General features: G+C 43.8%; 1 protein-coding gene across 1 annotated transcript in view; it reads right to left on the reverse strand.

Annotated features, from left to right (window-relative positions):
- Positions 1–974: 974 nt before the first annotated feature.
- The window catches only part of LOC137331880 (collagen alpha-6(VI) chain-like), a 114463-nt gene continuing 95199 nt past the window's right edge, over positions 975–20238 (reverse strand). The window contains exons 31-35 of the mRNA XM_067995749.1: positions 10510–10600; positions 8296–8967; positions 4077–4185; positions 3937–3989; positions 975–3262 (exon numbers count right to left, since the gene is read on the reverse strand). Of these exons, the coding sequence (XP_067851850.1) occupies positions 3087–3262; positions 3937–3989; positions 4077–4185; positions 8296–8967; positions 10510–10600 (1101 nt within the window). The 3' untranslated portion in view covers positions 975–3086. The remainder of the gene's footprint in view (positions 3263–3936; positions 3990–4076; positions 4186–8295; positions 8968–10509; positions 10601–20238) is intronic.

A 20238-nucleotide genomic window follows, 5' to 3' on the forward strand; every position in this document is an offset into this window, starting at 1 on the left:
CTGTGTTGAGTATGATGCAATGAGACACCCGAGAGTGTCATGAACTGTAATTATGTCCAATGTGTTCATTGAACTGTACTTGACGTAACCTGCAAATTGTATAATCTGTATTGTGTACGTTTGGAAAGTGATATGACAACTGTATTGTATGTACTGCTGCAAATTTTATGAATAAAGTATATTTTTGGAAAAAAAAAAAAAAAATCCCCCCCAGCTGTCTCGGCTCTACGCGTTGAAATTCCCTCCCTAAACCTCTCCACTTCCCGCTTTTGGTCATCTTCCTAATAACTCCTTCTTTGGCATGGCATCCATTTTTGTCTGAGTATGCCTCTGTGAAGTGCCTTGGGATGTTTTTCAACACTAAAGGTGCTATACAAATGCAAGTTGTAGTGGTACATGTACTGAAGATTCCTGAATCAGTTTGGCCTGATCTGAAACTTATCCATGGTCTTCATTTGTCAAGACTGATGCCCATAATTGATTTAACATATTTGCCTTTCCCTTATAGGCCACGATATTTCTAACCAACTTTTACCTATATGTTCATGTTGCTGGCAATATAGACGGAAGTAGGTAACACTAGTTGGCACCACCTTCCTGGAGATGGTGTGTCACAATAAATGGCTTCCAATAAGCATTTGAGAATACAGGAAAGAAAATATACATAAGAAAACCCCTCACATCATTTTTTAAATTAACGTACAGTTTGAGTTCTACTTTAAAGGGGTGGCTTTTAAACATTCGCACTCCCACTGGGAGTGCATATCTGGAATTCAGATATAGGAATCAGCAAGCCCTGCAGTTTTTCATCCATTAATTTTAATGCTGACCACCTCTTTGGAATTCTTAATATGTGCTCCCGCCAGGCTAAACTGCCAGCTAAGTGCACCAATTCATAAAATGTACCCTTTAGGGTCAATCTGCAGGAGTTCATTGCAAAAGCAAAGACAAATATATCATTGGTATTGTGTCAAATGGGTAATTTGTTTATTGACCAGCTGTGCAGTACATAGAACAAGCTAAAAATACTCTCAGAATCTGACATTAATATTCATAAGTATACAGTTCCTTTATCTGCAGGCTAGAATTGCTTTGAATCAAATTTGTATCCAGAAAATGCATTTTACCAGCTTTTTTTAAAGATTGTTCTTGGGATGTGGGTGATGCTGGCATGGCAGTATTAATTGCCTATCCCTAGTTACCCTGAGGGCGTTAAGAGTCAACCAAACAGTGTTGGACTGGAGTTTCAAGTAGGCCAGACTGGGTAGGGGTGCCAAGTTCCCTTCCCTGAAGGACATTAGTGAACCCGTTAGAAAATCTAGCAGATTTTATGGTAATTGTCATGGTGGGATTTAGTCCAGTACCATAACCACTAGGCTACTGTATCCATGAAATGCAATAGCCCAAAACTCAGTTTGAATTTTTCAATTTTGCTATGTTCAAACTCTGATTGTTGAAGTATTGCAAAGTGTCTGAAGCCAGAATAGTAGGGAAGAGTTGGGCCTGCAATGGTTTTAAGGTTAGACTATAGCAATACAGAGGGAAGTGTTGAGGTGCTTGCAGGTAATGTGGGGCACAGCAGCAAAGCAGAAGTTACCAAATAGACTCAGAGGTTGGCCAAAAACCTAAATCTAAGGTCATACATAGGTCTGGAATTAAGTTAGAGTAGGGGAATTACAACAGTGCAGATTATGGAGAAACTGCCTTTCTGGAGCTGTGCCCTTTTGTAAATTAAACCTTTATTTTCTTTTATGGGAATTGCAACAACTGTTGACTATTTTCACACCATTCAAACCTGGGGATTTCAAATGAGGTTGATCCAAATCCATCAGAATCCCACAAAATACTCCCTTGTTCAGTATGTAAGATAACATGGAGACACGAGTACTCAATGTCTGCATATGCCTTATGCAAATATATTCAAATACAATCAGCAAAATCTAATTAACCTACTGAGTTCCTCCTACACACCATTGTTTGAAAGTTGTGATTCATGATCTGGTTTCAGTTTCTTGGGCCCAAGAACAGAAGGCAGCCTACGCCTTGGGAGGCAACATTTACATTTGCTGCCAGGGTGATGATGTTTCCTCTTCAGCCATGTCTCAGTTTGACCTTGTTTACTTCACACCATTGCTGTCAAAGTTGAGGCTGCCACCATAGCATCACTGCATGGTAACTTTAGCACAAGTCTCTGAGCAGAGTGTAGGTTTTGCTAACTCATCATGAAAGTGAATTGAGAGTTGTAGAGATATTCATAGATCTGCTTGATTCACATTGGGGGAAATTTAAGGAGACAATATAGTAATCCTGTTCTTGTTCCAAGCTCCTTATGTTATTACACATACAACTTTAATTTCAAATAATTAAATATTCTGCCTGAGACAAATGTTTGCCTAAAGACTTCAAGCAAATAATACATGAGACTATAATGCAAGGTGTTGTTCAAATTCATACTCACTGTAGTAACAAAATATGCAAATTCCTCTTAACTGAGTACACACCAAAGTTGAATGGTATATGTAAAGTAGACAGTTAAAGTCTGCAGTGTTGGAATATAATTTACATACAAAAATTTAACTCATGGCAACTTTATACTGAACCTTTGGCAGTACTGCCATTTGATTTTTTTATTGCATTAGTGCAAAAGACACAATTAGCATTGGTGATGCATACCTGTTTTTGAAAATGGCACTGTCTGGAAAGAGTAGTCCGATACTGTTTGCACCAGATAGCAACTGCAGTGTAATTGGAGTCTTTGCAAATGTTAATGGCTTTTTGCCCCAGAATGTCAACCACCAAAGTGTCACAATCTTGCACTTGCACATACATACATGTGTTTGTTAATGCTTTCAAATATGCATACACAGAGGGCATGGGTCCAAGAAATTCATACCTCTAGAAGTGGAGTGAGCAGACAGTAGAACTCTGAAACAGGATTAATATTGTCTGTTACAACAGTATAATGAAGACATTACTTCTTTAGTAACAACTCACGCAAGAGATTTTAATTAACCTGGTGCAATGTTTCTTCATATTCTATAGTCAGAGGCACACCTTCAGGAATTCTAATGCATTTTACAAGGTATTTATGGGGCAGGTTTTAGACACAAGGCTTCACATTCCTGTTGGGTGTCAAATCTGTTTTTATTTCCTCCACAGCCACCATACCAGAACCGTGCGCAGCCTTTTTCTTTGTTGTTGAAGAACCACTTTATGCTGTAATTGTTACAGTCCCCTTCATCCTGATTCAGTGCACACTCATCTGAAAAGAAAAAAAAACACAAATTGTTAATTGTATGATTTATATCAATTAGTGTTAAATTGCATTCAGGTGATGCATATCAATTGGGGACTCTCTGGTATCCATTTATATGAGAGCTTATCTAGGGTGTGAGAGCTTGTAATATGGAGCTCTGTGGATAAAGGTTTGGAAGCAACTGAAGACCAGGCTCTAGTATTCTATCCTTCACCACCTGGCTATCCAGTTTGTAACACAAATAAGCATTTAGGAGTAATTTACAGGTCATGCTGGTGAAACACATAAAACAGGAAAATCTGCTATATTTATATCAATGTATCAAACTTGCTTTATCAAATCACAAATTATTCTGAAGCACACCACTTGAGTGAGTAACTGAACTCAGAGATGAGGGAGCAGGCAGTTGAAGTAGGCAGCAAGGAAGAACCAATGACAGAACACTAAATATTTTATACAGCATCCCTACAACAACTTTGAACACAACAGCCTAGAAATTTGGTTATGCAGCGCCTGTTTTTCAGTGCCCAGGGTATGATCTGCAGGCCAAGGCATTACTTAATGCTGGCAACTGAGAAATATATCTGCAACCAGCAGTCTGAGACTGGGAGTAGCCCAGTATAAGCATAGCATAAAATTCTATCACTGATCACACACAAACTTTTTTTCTCTTTACCTACCATAATTGTTGGTGTAACTCTGGGGTTCCTCACTATCATCCATAATAACCACCCTGTAATTAAGAGGGAATGCTTTAACTACTATAAAAGTTCCTTATAACAATGTTCAACATCTGGTAGCAGGTATCTTTAAAACGTACAGCTCTAAATCAGGAGATGGTTTTGTTTCTGCTTCTTTCACTGTGTCCTGAGATTTTATTCCTCTGCATTTCTTCACTAGATCTGGAGGGGGATAGCTGTTGATTCCAGCTGTAAAATAAATAAAAGCTTTAAATGGAATGAGCTCTCTTAGTTATAAACACCTGGAATTTCTGTGGGGGTTCCTCCGATAAGTTCAGCAGAAGATGGCGTTTCTCCAGGGTTTCGGCTGAAGTTATGGTGGGAGAGCGGGGAACCCCCACAGAAATTTACCCCAAAATCTTTTATTAGTTAAATACCCAATTGATAATTTATCTGCAACCTCCAAAGACCAAAACAGAACATGAAATTGTATGATTTTTTTTTAAACAAAAATTCTAAAACGTTATTAACAATTAATTCAAACCAGCTCTTCAAAGCTGTATTTAAATAAACATGAGCGAGGTCTTTATTCTTATGCGAGACAGAATTCTGACAACCTAGGAGGATATTTTCCTCTTTTGCTAAGAAATAACTTTCTGTGCTATTTTTTGAAGATTTTGATGTTCATCATTCAAAATATTAGCTGGTTATGATTTTTTTCTAGTCAGCTTTGTGAAGCATGAATTCCAAAGCAGCATTGACAGGCAAATATCCAATCATGACACACATGTAATCATGCAATTTTTACACTTCTCAAACATCCTCATTATCACTTAACCCAATACATAAGAACATAAGAAATAGGAGCAGGAGTAGGCCAATCGGCCCCTCGAGCCTGCTCCGCCATTCAATAAGATCATGGCTGATCTGATCCTAACCTCAAATCTAAATTCATGTCCAATTTCCTGCCTGCTCCCTGTAACCCCTAATTCCCTTTACTTCTAGGAAACTGTCTATTTCTGTTTTAAATTTATTTAATGATGTAGCTTCCACAGCTTCCTGGGGCAGCAAATTCCACAGACCTACTACCCTCTGAGTGAAGAAGTTTCTCCTCATCTCAGTTTTGAAAGAGCCGCCCCTTATTCTAAGATTATGCCCCCGAGTTCTAGTTTCACACATCCTTGGGAACATCCTTACCGCATCCACCCGATCAAGCCCCTTCACAATCTTATATGTTTCAATAAGATCGCCTCTCATTCTTCTGAACTCCAATGAGTAGAGTCCCAATATACTCAACCTCTCCTCATATGTCCACCCCCTCATCCCCGGGATTAACCGAGTGAACCTTCTTTGTACTGCCTCGAGAGCAAGTATGTCTTTTCTTAAGTATGGACACCAAAACTGTATGCAGTATTCCAGGTGCGGTCACACCAATACCTTATATAACTGCAGCAATACCTCCCTGTTTTTATATTCTATCCCCCTAGCAATAAAAGCCAACATTCCGTTGGCCTTCTTGATCACCTGCTGCACCTGCATACTAGCTTTTTGATTTTTTTGCACAAGGACCCCAGATCCCTTTGTACTGCAGTACTTTCCAGTTTCTCGCCATTAAGATAATAACTTGCTCTCTGATTTTTCCTGCCAAAGTGCATAACCTCACATTTTCCAATATTGTATTGCATCTGCCAAATCTCCGCCCACTCACCCAGCCTGTCTATATCCCCTTGCAGGTTTTTTATGTCCTCCTCACTCTCTACTTTCCCTCCCATCTTTGTATCATCTGCAAACTTTGACATGTTACACTCGGTCCCCTCCTCCAAATCGTTAATATAGATTGTAAAGAGTTGGAGACCCAGCACCGACCCCTGTGGAACACCACTGGCTACTGGTTGCCAGTCCAAGAATGAACCATTTATCCCAACTCTCTGCTTCCTGTTAGATAACCAATCCTCCACCCATGCCAGAATATTACCCCCAATCCAGTGATTCTTTATCTTGAGCAATAATCTTTTATGTGGCACCTTGTCGAATGCCTTCTGGAAGTCTAAATACACTACGTCCACTGGTTCCCCTTTATCCACCCTGTACGTTATGTCCTCAAAGAACTCAAGCAAATTTGTCAGACATGACTTCCCCTTCATAAAGCCATGCTGACTTTGTCCTATTAAATTATGTTTATCCAAATGTTCCGCTACTGTCTCCTTAATAATAGACTCCAAAATTTTACCCACCACAGATGTTAGGCTAACTGGTCTATAATTTCCAGCCTCCTGCCTACTACCCTTTTTAAATAAGGGTGTTACATTAGCAGTTTTCCAATCTGCCGGGACCTTTGCTGAGTCCAGAGAATTTTGTAAAATTATTACCAAAGCATCCACAATCCCTACGACCACTTCCCTCAAGACCCTAGGATGTAAGCCATCAGGTCCAGGGGATTTATCCGCCTTGAGTCCCATTAATTTACTGAGTACCAAGTGATGAATTTATTGTTCCTCCAGTTGTGGCGTGTGCAAGGGAAAGCAAACTGTGCAGTTATAGCTAAGCCTCCAAGTCATAAAGCAAGACTGATTGACGAGGAAATAGATGGCAAGCTGAAGGACAAAAAGAGGGGCGTAAATCTTAATCTGTCATGGTTTGAAAAAGCGGACACATCCACCCATTCAGTAGATGGAAAAGTGTGAATCTGGTGCACACCCAAATTTCCAAGATGCATCCCCAGCCTCTGCGACTCGGTGTATTAATGAAAAAAGTTTACCCCATGATCTTTTTGGAGTTGCAGCGTAGTCAACCATAGTAAAATACAGACAATGGGATGGAAATTAGACTTCTTTGTGCCTGTATTACGGACGTAAAATGGGTACTACGTGACCCAGTTTTGGGGTTCAATGACCTGCATCCCAAGGATGCCTGAAAAACTTCTGACCCAAAATTGGGTCGGGCCATTTTTCAGACCAGGTTGCTAGCAGCAGTGCCTGGGAGATTCATCTTCCATTCCTGGAGGCTCCCGGACAACCTGGGAGGGTTGGCGACCGCATTTGTAGTGCAAAATGAGGGAATGGCAACAATACTAAATAAGTACTTAGCCTCAGTATTCTCAGAGGAGGCGCATGTTGGGATTGTAGAATCACCAGAGGTAGGTGTAGAACAGTCAGTGGAAGTTGATATTCAAAGAGAAATGCTTCTCTTTGAATGCTTCAATTTGTATGAAGTTATTCAAACTTCATACAAATTCCTGGTTTATATCTGAGGATCCTGGGGGAAGCTGGGCAGAAATAGCAGAGGATCGGGCGACAATTTTCCCAAAATTCTGTGGAAAAGGAAATTGTGCCAGATGACTGGAGGGGCCACATATGACTCCCTTCTTCAGAAAATGAGATAAGGATAAACCAGGCCAGTTCATCTTACTGTTGGTAAATTACTAGGTCTTCACCTTCTGCTGGGCAATAATGCGGGTGGAAGAATGGCAGGTTGAGACTCCCTCCTGGTGCAAGGATGTAACCCTCACAAGTTCCCAGGTCAGGCCATTTAACTAATTTTGGTGGGCTCCCCAGCCTTTGCCTGGGAGCCCACACTGAAACATCTGGATAATGGCTGTGGCATGCCTCAGGGGCATAGTATGACCAGTTGTCTCTGGACCGGGCCTCCCAGCAGGGCTCCTGCCGTCAGCTGCCCGGACACCACTCTGGGGCAAATCCCACCCCTACCATTCAGGTGGATTCAGCACCTGTTTGTGACCTTTTAAACACACTTTATATCATACACGAAAAATTAGGTCCAATATCTCTGTTGAACCTGAACTTGATTGAGTATTGATCCTTCATCATGCCCAAGCAAATGACTCCAGTGTAGCAGATCAGCTCACTGGGATAGTTTGTTTTGTGAGTAATCCTATGCCTTCTGTCTTCCAGTCTTTTCTCTCCTCTAGCTCCGATTGCACTATGAAATAAGCGACAATGGCTGGTGCACTTCTTTTGTGTGGGTGAAAAATCCTTCTGATAATGTTGTGCTGATACATCCAAGTCTTAATCTTCCTTTAAATAACCAACTCCTGCTCTGACTGAATGTTCAGGACTCATTTTTCACTTGTATCCTCCCCTTGTGCAATTTTACACAATTTTCTCAGGATCTGTCTTAAATAAAGTGTTTCACACTGGTAAAAAATGCCATTGTTTTGACTAATTTACTTATACCCATTTCAGGCCATAAGCAAACATAAATGTAAAGTCTGTTGTTGTTTCCTTGGTGGTCTTGCTTGCCTGCCAATTCTTTAGTTTGAATTATTTACCCAATAGTAACTACAAAGGATTTATTCCTATCCATTTAAATTAGAATTAGAATGTTTTTTATTGCACTTACTTGCCAGGTTTTTCAGAAAAGCCACTGCAAATTTTTGTGCATATTCCATTTCAACCTCCAGGGCTTTGTCCAGATGAACTAAATGTTGATCAAAAGGAAAACTGACAAACTCCTCCAGGTCTGTGACATTAGTTACCTCCCCAAGGACCAATGTAAATATCGCGAAACCTTTACATTTGGCTTCCTGTGATATTTCCAGTAATTTCTTCTCATCAATACTTGCTTCCCCAGAAAATATTGTAAAAATAACCTTGTGATAACCTTGCTGATTTGTGGCATTTAAGAAGAAATTCTTCAAGCTCCATTCAATGGTACTGCCAATGCCAGAGGAGCCCTCGAGCTGACTGAACGAGTCTTGGATGTGTCTCTTCTTCAGTGTTTTTGTGGTGTAATCCAAAATCCCAAACTCCAGGTTAAATGGATCTTTCCCATATCTTGGTGTGTAACTTGGTGTGTGTTGCATTAGAGCCACCCTAGGATGAAGATCAGAGGCCTTTGGTTCTGTGGAACTTAGAAATGTGTTAAGCATTGAGTTTAAGAAATGCTGAACTGTTTCTGATTGTGCTGTTTCCATTTGCTGTAAGTCATCAACAACAAAAGCTATTTCCAGGTTTACTGGTAGAGGAGATGGCTGGGTATCTCCTAGACACAAGTCATATGGTTCACATTTATCTGTAAAAGAAAAAATAGTTCTTAGTTTCATTTTATTCCTTATCCCCTATGAATTTATTTTTAATTTAATTCACTAAAACACTATGAACTATGTTGTAGTGTAAACCCAGAGTCATGGCTCACCCTCACTCGGGAGTGAAGCAGAGTGAAACTCCAGAGTGGAGGAGAAAGTCTCAATCTGCTTCGCTCTGGAGTCAAGTTGGGCCCTAACTCTAGGTTTACATTGCAGCTTTAGCATTGGTACAAAACCATCTGCTTCACAGCAACATTATGGTTGCATCTTAAATTAACAAAGGACAGCAGGCTCTTTTGATGGCCCAAAAAAACAAAATTTATATTTATATGATGCTATTTCCTATGCTTTTCACATCAAAATGTCTTGAAGCACTTTACACAATAACACTTTTTGAAAGGTACTGATTATTCTTAGGTGTTTAAATATAAGCTAGCAATGCCCTCACAAACAGCTTTGAAATATCTGCCAGTTAATCTGTTTTTAGGTGGTATTGGTACTGGGGTAATTCCCTGCTCTTCTCCATAGAGTGCTGTGGGATTTTTAATGCACACGTGAAGATGCAGATTGGATTTCTATTTAACATCTCATCTGAAGGGCAGCACCTCCAATTATGTAGTGCTCCTTCAGTACTCCACTGGGAGCACTAGCTTAGATTATGTACGCAAATCTTGTTGTGGGGTTTGAACACAGAACCTTATGACCCAGATATTACCAAGCACATGCACAAAGATGGCAGATAGCTGAACCACAGAAACTAGGACATTTCAAGATCTATTCCCTGGTTGGTGCTGATTTAGCTAATCTCAACGAGGGCCACAATTGACCTGAGTACTCCTGGAATGGGCGGGGAAATCATGCAGAGTTTCTGATTTGGGTTATTTCTCAATGACCCTTGGAAAGATGTCTGTGCATATTAAATGAGGATATTATCAGGCTCAGATACAGTGCTTTCTGAGGTTAAATAAAAGGGTCACTCATGAGGAATGCCTATTTGGGCAAGGTACTGGAGGGTGGCAAGTACCTGTGAGAATGTACTTCTACAAGTCAATGCCTTCAGGAGGGGAGGGAAGAAACTTCACAGGAAAAGGAGGAATAAACTCACCAGTGGATTAGGAAAGAAGATACAAATAAAAACCTACTAGTCTGACACTGATGATCTTTTATAATATTTTATTGTTTTCTATTAAGCAGTTTAAAAGTCATTCAACATGTTAAATCCTCCTCTGTGATTGATACCTCTGTTAGTTCTCTTTTCCTCTCTATTTTTCCAATCTTACTAAAATGCCCGTTTATCTCTTAGTCTTTAGTTTAATGCAAGGTACACACCCAAAACATCATAGTCCACCTTTTATCTTTACAGATGCTGACTGACCTGATCTGTATTTCAGGAATTTCTGTTTTCATTTCAGATTTCCAGCATTTGCAGTTTTCCCTTTTCTATTTTTAAATAATTTCCAAGTTTGAATGAAAATTATTTCAAATATTACATGGCATTTAATGAATATATGATCAATTTAAAATCATACCAAAGCACAGTGTGCACAACAGGAGTCTGTGTAACAATTCCTCGGAGTCTTGCTGCTGACTTGGCAGTACAACTACTTTAACTGTATCGACCTTGGTTAAATTAATTGAAAGAAAATGCAAAATTCAGAAACAAAGATATTTTTCATAAGTGCTCCATCAGGAGAAAATCAAAGACTAATTATAGCAGAAGACCATAAAGACCACATTACTGTGACTAATTATTTAATGAATTGGATACATATTAGTCTAATTGCAAAAAAAGCACAGTGAATACTAAGTAAACTGATCAGTAAACGATTTTACATCAGTGTAAGACAGTACTTTAAGGAAAAATAGATTCCTTGCATAGAGTGGAGCAATTCTGATTCTCTAATAAGTCTCCTCCATATACCATGGGTATAGTCCTAAAGAATATAATTTCTTACAACAATGTAAGTGGTTTGGATCTAGAGTTCTGCTAATAACGGGGGCCTTTTCACTACCATTTCCAAAATGAGCCATTCAACTATATATTGACCACAAAAGCTGTTGATTTCTGTAGAAGCCCAACCGGCTCACCAATGTTCTTCAGAGGAAGGGAACCTGCCACCCCTACCCTGTCTAACTTCAGTTACATTCTATGTGGTTGACTCTTAATGCCCTCTGATATGGAACTTGTGACCTCAATTAGTAGAGACTTTGGCTAAGGTCAGATCATCACCATATCCTTTAAAATCCAAGCTTGCCACAAGAGGAACATGTCCATTTGAAACCTATATAGCTTATGAAGCATGAAATGACACACGCATTTTTTCAATTTATTGGCTGTTTTTCATATAGAGGAAAATAAAAATATAATCGGAATTCTTCATCTTAGATAGTTAGGCAACAGTTTGATGTCCACATCTTTCTTCATCAAAGAAGTGTAAAAGATAAATAAATCAGCAGACAAGGGTAGTCTAATAGATGTAGTGTACTTGGATCTTCATATTAGACTAGTAGGAAAGGAACAGAAGTCAAATTTATCCAGATGGATGTAACGTTGGATTTGCAACAGGAGAGGGAGAGAGGTGATAAATGATAAATGTTCTGCCTGGGAAAAAGCAAGCAGTGATATTTCACAAAGATCTGTTCTGTAACCCATAGGTGTGAATGATGTGGGAGGAGTAACATAGGAACATAGGAACAGGAGTAGGCCATTCAGCCCCTCGTGCCTGCTGCACCATTTGATAAGATGATGGCTGATCTGTGATCTAACTCCATATACCTGCCTTTGGCCCATATCCCTTAATACCTTTGGTTGCCAAAAAGCTATCTATCTCAGATTTAAATTTAGCAATTGAGCTAGTATCAATTGCCGTTTACGGAAGAGAGTTCCAAACTTCTACCACCCTTTGTGTGTAGAAATGTTTTCTAATCTCGCTCCTGAAAGGAATGGCTCTAATTTTTAGACTGTGCCCCCTACTCCTAGAATCCCCAACCAGCGGAAATAGTTTCTCTCTATCCCCTTAATATCTTATAAACTTCGATCAGATCACCCCTTAACCTTAAACTCTAGAGAATACAACCCCAATTTGTGTAATCTCTCCTCGTAACTTAACCCTTGAAGTCCGGGTCTCATTCTAGTAAACCTACGCTGCACTCCCTCCAAGGCCAATATGTGCTTCCGAAGGTGCGGTGCCCAGAACTGCTCACAGTACTCCAGGTGCGGTCTAACCAGGGTTTTGTATAGCTGCAGCATAACTTCTGCCCTCTTGTACTCCAGTCCTCTAGATATAAAGGCCAGCATTCCATTTGCCTTCTTGATTATTTTCTGCACCTGTTCATGACACTTCAATGATCTGTAGTATCTGTAGTACTATTATTAAATCTGACGACACAAAGCATTATCAGTAGGTAACCAGTAACAGAAAAAATAGATTATCTTCCAAGACTTGGACCAACTATACAGATGAGTTGATAGGGTAAATGGATTTTAATGTGGATAATGTAGAGTGGCCAATATATCAACAAACGTCAGTAAATGCAGTTGACATGAAAGATCCTATTTATAAACCACTGACAGAGACTAACAGGAAAAAAAATAGGAATGATGAGTGATCATACCCTGAAAGCATCAGTGTAAAGCAGTTATCAATAAGAAAAATCAGTTACTGGGAGTAACTCCTGGAGGGCACTGGGTTACAAGTCCGAACAAGTTACACTAGTATAGATTAATTGTGAGGTTAGTTTTGGAGCACAGCATACAGTTTTGGTTATCCTCTGTCAAAAAAATGATATTGATGTATTAGAAAGGATTAAGAGACGAGTGATCAAAATAATTCCAGGCTTTAGGGGACTAATTTACAAAGAAAGGCTCAAATAACTAAACGGAAGGAGACATGATACAGGCCTTTGAAGTTAAAGTAAATTAATCCTAGTCAAGTGATATTTAAAAAAATAAGAGAGCAAGAGATATTGGATCATAGAGATATTGGATCCGATATTAGCGGGGAGGCGGGATGGCAGTGGGTGGGCGATTGGCGGTGTGGGTAACCAGCCCAATAAAATCTGTCCATTCCCCATGCGATTGCGGGTCAATTGGAGCCACTTAACGTCCAAAAGCTGCGCAGTGGGCGGACTGCACACCCGCATCACAGGCTGTCAGCTGGAGGAGCTCCACTTAAAGGGGCAGTCCTCCAATGGCTGCTCCTGGAGCAAACACCCACAGACAACAATGGAGCAGCACAAGGGAAAGGCTGTTCCTAGATTCAGTGATGCCTCACTCCAGGTGCTACTGGATGGGGTGAGGAGGAGGAGGGATGTCTTCTACCCAGTGGACGGGAGGAAGTGGCCTGCCTCTGCCACCAAGAAGGCCTGGCTTGAGGTGGCAGAGGAGGTCACCAGCAGCAGCAACATCTCCCGCACCTGGATCCAGTGCTGGAAGCGCTTCAATGACCTAGCTGGGTCAGCCAAAGTGAGTACACTTACTCATTCTCCTACATTCCGTCTTCCACATCACTGCCCCCACCCCTCAACTCATTCTGCACTGCCAACACTACTCTAACACATCCCTCACACCCACACAAAGCTCATCCTCAACTTACCTGCACTTCCTCACCTCCCCATTACTCACCCCACCACTACCACTCAACTCAATCCTTATACAATGTCATGGCTCTGTCTCATACTTACCCTCTGATGCATCTCTTTCATGGTCAGCCTTACCCAAACCAATGCATTCATCGGTTGGCCACGTTACCATCACTCACTCATGCGTCTGTACTTTCTCCCCTTATAGGAGCAGAGCCCAGAATGCACGGGAGATGGCGAATTCCGGAGAGGGGCCACAACAGATAGTCGTCCTCACAGACGCGGTGCCGGAGGCGCTGGAGCTGAGCCGTACCCTCGAGTGCCTGTCGTCGGGGATGCCGAGACTGGCACCCGACAAACGTCAGGTGACAGAACTTTACCATTCAGCACGCACAATATGAATTGATGTTATCTTGCCTTGCCTCAGTATGCTCATTGCAACATGACACATCTGTGATCATGCTTTATATTGCTTTCTGTTCTCTTACAGGGCCTTCAGCGACCGCTGTGATGGTGGAGGACAATTCCTCAGAGGACCCACCGGCCTCCGAGGGTGCACCGTCACATCTGAGCGAGCCATCCACCATCGCAGATACACACACCTCGATGGTTCCCAGTCTGCAGTTAGTTGGGGTCGCACATGGTGAGTTACCACACACGTGTGAGCACGAGCAGACACTGGTGGCAGGGGCAGCTGTGGAGAGTCCACGTCGGTGGGAGCATTCCTCTCCAGGCTCTGCTCAGCTGGACACAGATGTTGAATGCTGGGGGCCAACCTTTAAAAGGAGAATGATTGAAGGACAACAGCACATTTGCGAGGTGCTAGAACAGGTACCACGCGCACTCTCCACAATCGCGCAGTGGATGGAGGAGTCCAACTTCTGCATGAGTGGAATGGTGCCACAGGTAAGGGAGGGAATCTCTGAGATACTGTCACAGGGACGTGAGGGCATTTCTGAGATAGTGTCGCAGGTAAGTGCGGGAATGTCTGCAATGGAGGGAAGGCTAGCCTCCATGGAGCTTCAAGCACAGCTCACGAATGAGTCCATTCAGGCCCTGACAATGGCCGTTCGGACTCAGGGTGAACAACATTCTGCTTCCTTAAACAGGCAGGCAGATACACTGGCACTGGCCTTACACGGCTTCACACATGTCCTCCAAACTGTTGTCCAGCAGAGTGGTAGAAGTGATGTGGGCCTGGCCCAGAGGAGGGATGATGGCGAAACAGTTCATGGAAGTGGGGATGCCACTCAAAGCCCCCCCAGGTCTCACCCATTGCCCCCCTCTCAACCAGTACCTGCAATGCTGCCTCCTCTCCAGGTGGTCGAGTCTGCCCCTGCACAGGTGCAGGTGGAGCAGTCTTTGAAGGTGCCTTCACGGGCACCAAAAACCAGAGGGCACAGGCCCAAAGCATCTAATCAGTCAGGGCATGAACAAGAGCAACCTGCCACTACCTCTGTTGCTGCCACAGGGGATGCACCACATAGAAGTAGTCAGAAGCGAAAGGCGAAGGTTTTGTAAGCACGAAGGTGATGCACAAGGGTGTTTGAAGGTTGGTCATGTTTTTTAGTTATGTTTGTTTTTTGTTAAACTCAGATTAAATATTATTATTGTCACCACTACTGCCACATCTTGGCCGTGCTTGACTGGCTTCTGTAAAAAGACTCTTTCATGAGGTTTACCATGAATGCCCACACTTGATGCCACCATTGGGTCACTCTACGGTGGGCGTATGTGTAGTTGCAGTACTGTTTTGTGCATGGAGTGGGGGGTGGGGTTGGTGATGCTGGTGTGGCCGCTGCTCTATCCAAGTGGTGAGGACTGGACCCTTCACACTGTCTGATGTTAGGAGAACCGTTCACATATCAGTGACTCCCTGGCCTCACACGCAGCCAGGTGTTCTGCTGTTCTGTCCATGGGTTGCTCCTGCTCCTTCTCTGCTTACTCTTCCTCCTCTGCCTCCTCCTCCTCCTCCTCAACATCGGTGCCAGATGTGGATGGGGCCTCCTCCAGCAGCACCCCTCTCTGTTGTGCCCTGTTTTGCAGGGCACAAGAAACTACTATAAAGCATCCCACTCTGTCTGGTGCGTATTGAAGCGTTCCTCCAGAACAATCAAGGCAGCTGAAGAGCATCTTGAGCAGCCCTATAGCATGCTCAATTGTAGAACTGGTAGGGATGTGGCTGTCATTATATTGACACTGTTGCTCGGTGGTGGGGTTCCTCAGAGGTGTCATGAGCTACGTGTGCAGGGGGTATCCCTTGTCCCCAAGAAGCCAGCCCTTGCGGGTGTTTGGTGCGTGGAAGAGGGGCAGAATGCTGGACTCCCGGAGGATGAAGAAATGGTGGCAGCTGCCAGGGTATCTGGCGCACACGTGAAGGAATTTCTTGCGGTGGTCACAGATGAGCTGAGTGTTGATGGAGTGATAGCCCTTCCTGTTGATGAACAGTCCTGGCTCGTGTGGAGGCGCTCGTATTACTATATGGGTGCAATCGATTACACCCTGCACCCTTGGGAAGCCAGCCACAGCTTGGAATCCCACGGCCCTTTCCATCTGGCTGAGGTCGTCCATGGGGACGGTGACGTAGTGTGAGGCCTACGAAACAAGCCATCGGTGACCTGCCTTATGCACTTGTGTGCAGCTGATTGAGAGACCCCGGCGATGTCCCCGGTGGCACCCTGGAATGATCCGGATACAAAGAAGTTGAGGGCAGTGGAGACTTTGACAGCGGCAGGTAAGGAGATGCTCGGCCCAGCCGGGAGCAGCTCGGCATGAAGGAGGCTGCAAATGTCTGGGACTACCTGACGACTGATTCTGAGGCTGCGTATGCACTGCTCCTCAGAGAGGTCCAGGAAACTGAGCCTCGGTCTGTAGACCTTGTTGCGAGGGTAGTGCCTCCTGCGACATCGCTCTCTCTGTTGTTGCCCACCGTGCTCTTGTGCAGGTGCCTGTGACGCAGCACTGTGTTGTGGAGCTCCACGTGGCGGAGGTGGACGCTGTGCCTGGCGAGGCTTGTGATGTTGCTCGTCCACGGACGGAATGGTGAATGCAGACATGGCACCCCCCATCCTGACGGTGTGAGTTTGAGGGGGTCTGCAAAGTAGGTAAATATGTTTGCACAGCAGAGTTTTGGGTGGAAAGTAAGAATTTTGAATGAAAACACAAAGCAGAATATAGGGAGTTAGGAAATAAATTAAAAAGCAGGACCTCTAAGGTAGTAATTTCAGGATTACTCCCAGTGCCACATGCTAGAGAGAGCATAGGAACAGAGGAACAGGAGTAGGCCATTCAGCCCCTCGTGCCTGCTCCGCCATTTGATAAGATCATGGCTGATCTGTGATCTAACTCCATATACCCGCCTTTGGCCAATGTCCCTTAATACCTTTGGTTGCCAAAAAGCTATCTATCTCAGATTTAAATTTAGCAATTGAGCTAGTATCAATTGCCGTTTGCGGAAGAGAGTTCCAAACTTCTACCACCATTTGTGTGCAGAAATGTTTTCTAATCTTGCTCCTGAAAGGTCTGGCTCTAATTTTTAGACTGTGCCCACTACTCCTAGAATCCCCAACCAGCAGAAATAGTTTCTCTCTATCCACCCTATCCGTTCCCCTTAATATCTTATAAACTTCGATCAGATCACCTCTTAACCTTCGAAACTCCAGAGAATACAACCCCAATTTGTGTAATCTCTCCTTGTAACTTAACCCTTGAAGTCCGGGTATCATTCTAGTAAACCTACGCTGCACTCCCTCCAAGGCCAATATGTCCTTCTGAAGGTGCGGTGCCCAGAACTGCTCACAGTACTCCAGGTGCGGTCTAACCAGGGTTTTGTATAGCTGCAGCATAACTTCTGCCCCCTTGTACTCCAGTCCTCTAGATATAAAGGCCAGCATTCTATTAGCCTTATTGATTATTTTCTGCACCTGTTCATGACACTTCAATGATCTATGTACCTGAACCCCTAGGTCTCTTTGGACATCCACTGTTTTTAACCTTTTATCATTTAGAAAGTACCTTGTTCTATCCTTTTTTGATCCAAAATGTATGACCTCACATTTGTTTACATTGAATTCCATTTGCCACAGTTTTGCCCATTCACCTAATCTATCGATATCGCTTTGTAATTTTATGTTTTCATCTCCACTGCTTACAATGCCACCAATCTTTGTGTCATTGGCAAACTTAGATATGAGACTTTCTATGCCTTCATCGAAGTCGTTAATAAATATTGTGAATAATTGAGGCCCCAAGACAGATCCCTGCGGGACTCCACTAGTCACATCCTGCCAATGTGAGTACATACCCATTATCCCTACTCTCTATCGCATTTCGCTCAGCCAACTTCCTAACCAAGTCCGTATTTTTCCCTCGATTCCATGGGCTTCTATCTTAGCTAACAGTCTCTTATGTGGGACCTTATCAAATGCCTTCTGAAAGTCCATATAAATAACATCCATTTACATTCCCCTGTCCACTACTTTAGTCACCTCTTCAAAAAATTCAATCAGGTTTGTCAGGCACGACCTACCTTTCACAAATCCATGCTGGTTCTCTCTGATTAACTGAAAATTCTCGAGGTGTTCAGTCACCCTATCCTTAATTATAGACCCCAGCATTTTCCCCACAACAGATATTAGGCTAACTGGTCTATAATTCCCCGGTTTCCCTCTCTCTCCTTTCTTAAAAAGCGGAGTGACATGTGCAATTTTCCAATCTAGAGGGACAGTTCCTGAATCTAGGAGAATAGACCAGATGAATGCGTGGCTTGAGAGATGCTGTCAGAGGGAGGGGTTTAAATTCCTGAGGCATTGAGACCGATTCTGGGAAAGGCGGGAACTGTACAAGCTGGACGGGTTACACCCAAGCAGAACCGGGGCCATATCCTCGCGGGGGCATTTTCTAGTTCTGTTGGGAAGGGTTTAAACTAGTATGGCAGGGGGATGGGAACTAAAGGGCAGGTACAGATAGGACAAATTCAGACCAGGAAACGGGAAATAGAAAAGCAGTTAGTGACGTCGTTAGCGACTCAGAAAGGCAAAAGAAGCAAAGGTTAAATTGTGTTCAGCACAGAAATTTGACGGGGTTAAAGGGTATATACTTCAATGCAAGGAGTATACAAACAAAGCAGATGAGCTAAGGGCACAGATAGACACATGGGGCCCGATTTTACCAGGGGTGCGGGATCCCGGCGGGTAGGCCTGTGGGCACGTTCAAAACGCGCCCGTTGAAATTAGTGGGTTGCCCGCGCGATTGTAGCAGGCAACACACTAATTGGATCCACTTACCTTCTCCTCCGGGTTCTGCGCTGCTGATCTGCGCGTCGGGCGGGCTGCGCATGTGCAGTAAGATCTGTCAGCTGGAGGCGCTCTATTTAAAGGGGCAGTCCTCCACTGACAGATGCTGCCACAAACAGTAAATATTACAGCATGGAGCAGCCCAGGGAGGAAGCGGCCTGCCTCTGCCACCAAGAAGGCCTGGCCCGAGGTGGCAGAGGGGGTCAGCTGCGCCACCAACATATCGCCCACCTGCATACAGTGCAGGAGGCGCACCAATGACCTCAGTAGGTCAGCCACAGTGAGAACACGTAGTCTTTCCCCTACACTCCGTCTGCCACAACACTGCCCCCACCCCACATCTCCTTCGGCACTGCCAACACTACTCTGCCACATCACCCCTCATACCCACTCAAACCTCATCCTCATCTTACCTGCACCTACTCACCTCGCCAGTACTCACCCCGCCACTACCACGCAACCCAATCCTCATACAATGTCATGGCTCTATCCCATACTCACCCTCTGATGCATCTCTCTCACGGCCAGCCTCGCTCAACCTGCCACCACCTGTGCTGCAGCCACAGGGCATGCATCACATATGTGCAGTAGGCAGCGTAAGGCAAACGTGCCGTGAGCATGAAGGGGATGCACAAGGGTGTTTGAGGGTTTGTCATGGTTCGTACTTCTATTGAATTAAATAACAACTCACATCACACATTATATTGGCACCACTACTGCCATGTCTTCGCGAATCCTGTCCGGTTTGTGCAATAATGCCCGCTCCTGGGTATCCCTATGAGGACCCACCACTGATGCCACCCAGTGTGTCACTGCAGAGTGGGTGTAGGTGTATTTGCAGGGCTCATCTGCGCAGACGATTGAGAGACACCGGGGATGTCCCCGGTTGCTGCCTGGAAGGCTGTGGAGGTGCCCTCACGGGCACCGAAACACAGGGGGCGTCGGCCCAAAGCATCTACCAGGTCAGGGCATGAACAGGAGCAACCTGCCACCACCTCTGCTGGAGCCACAGGGGTAGCACCACGTAGGGCTACCAGGAAACGAAAACCCAAAGTTCCGTTAGCACACAGGGATTGCACCAGGGTGTTTGTCTATTTGTTATCTTTTTATTTCCAGTCTTTGAATGGCAACACGAAATAAAGTCACTTTTTCTCACCAATGCTGCCACCTCTTGTCCATAATTCTGCGGCTTGTGCAATATGTCCCTTCCGTGCGCCTCATCATCACGACGACCACCCCGTCCCACCCATTGGGCATAATACAGTGGGTGCAGGTGTACAGGCACCACTCTTCTGTGGAGGGAGCCTGTATGGACCCTCGTCTGCGCACGTTATGACATGTGAACGCCTTACACAGTGTGATGCTAGGAGAACCGTTGGCATA

The sequence above is a fragment of the Heptranchias perlo genome, chromosome 2, assembly GCF_035084215.1.
Source record: "Heptranchias perlo isolate sHepPer1 chromosome 2, sHepPer1.hap1, whole genome shotgun sequence".
Classification (NCBI taxonomy): Eukaryota; Metazoa; Chordata; class Chondrichthyes; order Hexanchiformes; family Hexanchidae; genus Heptranchias; species Heptranchias perlo.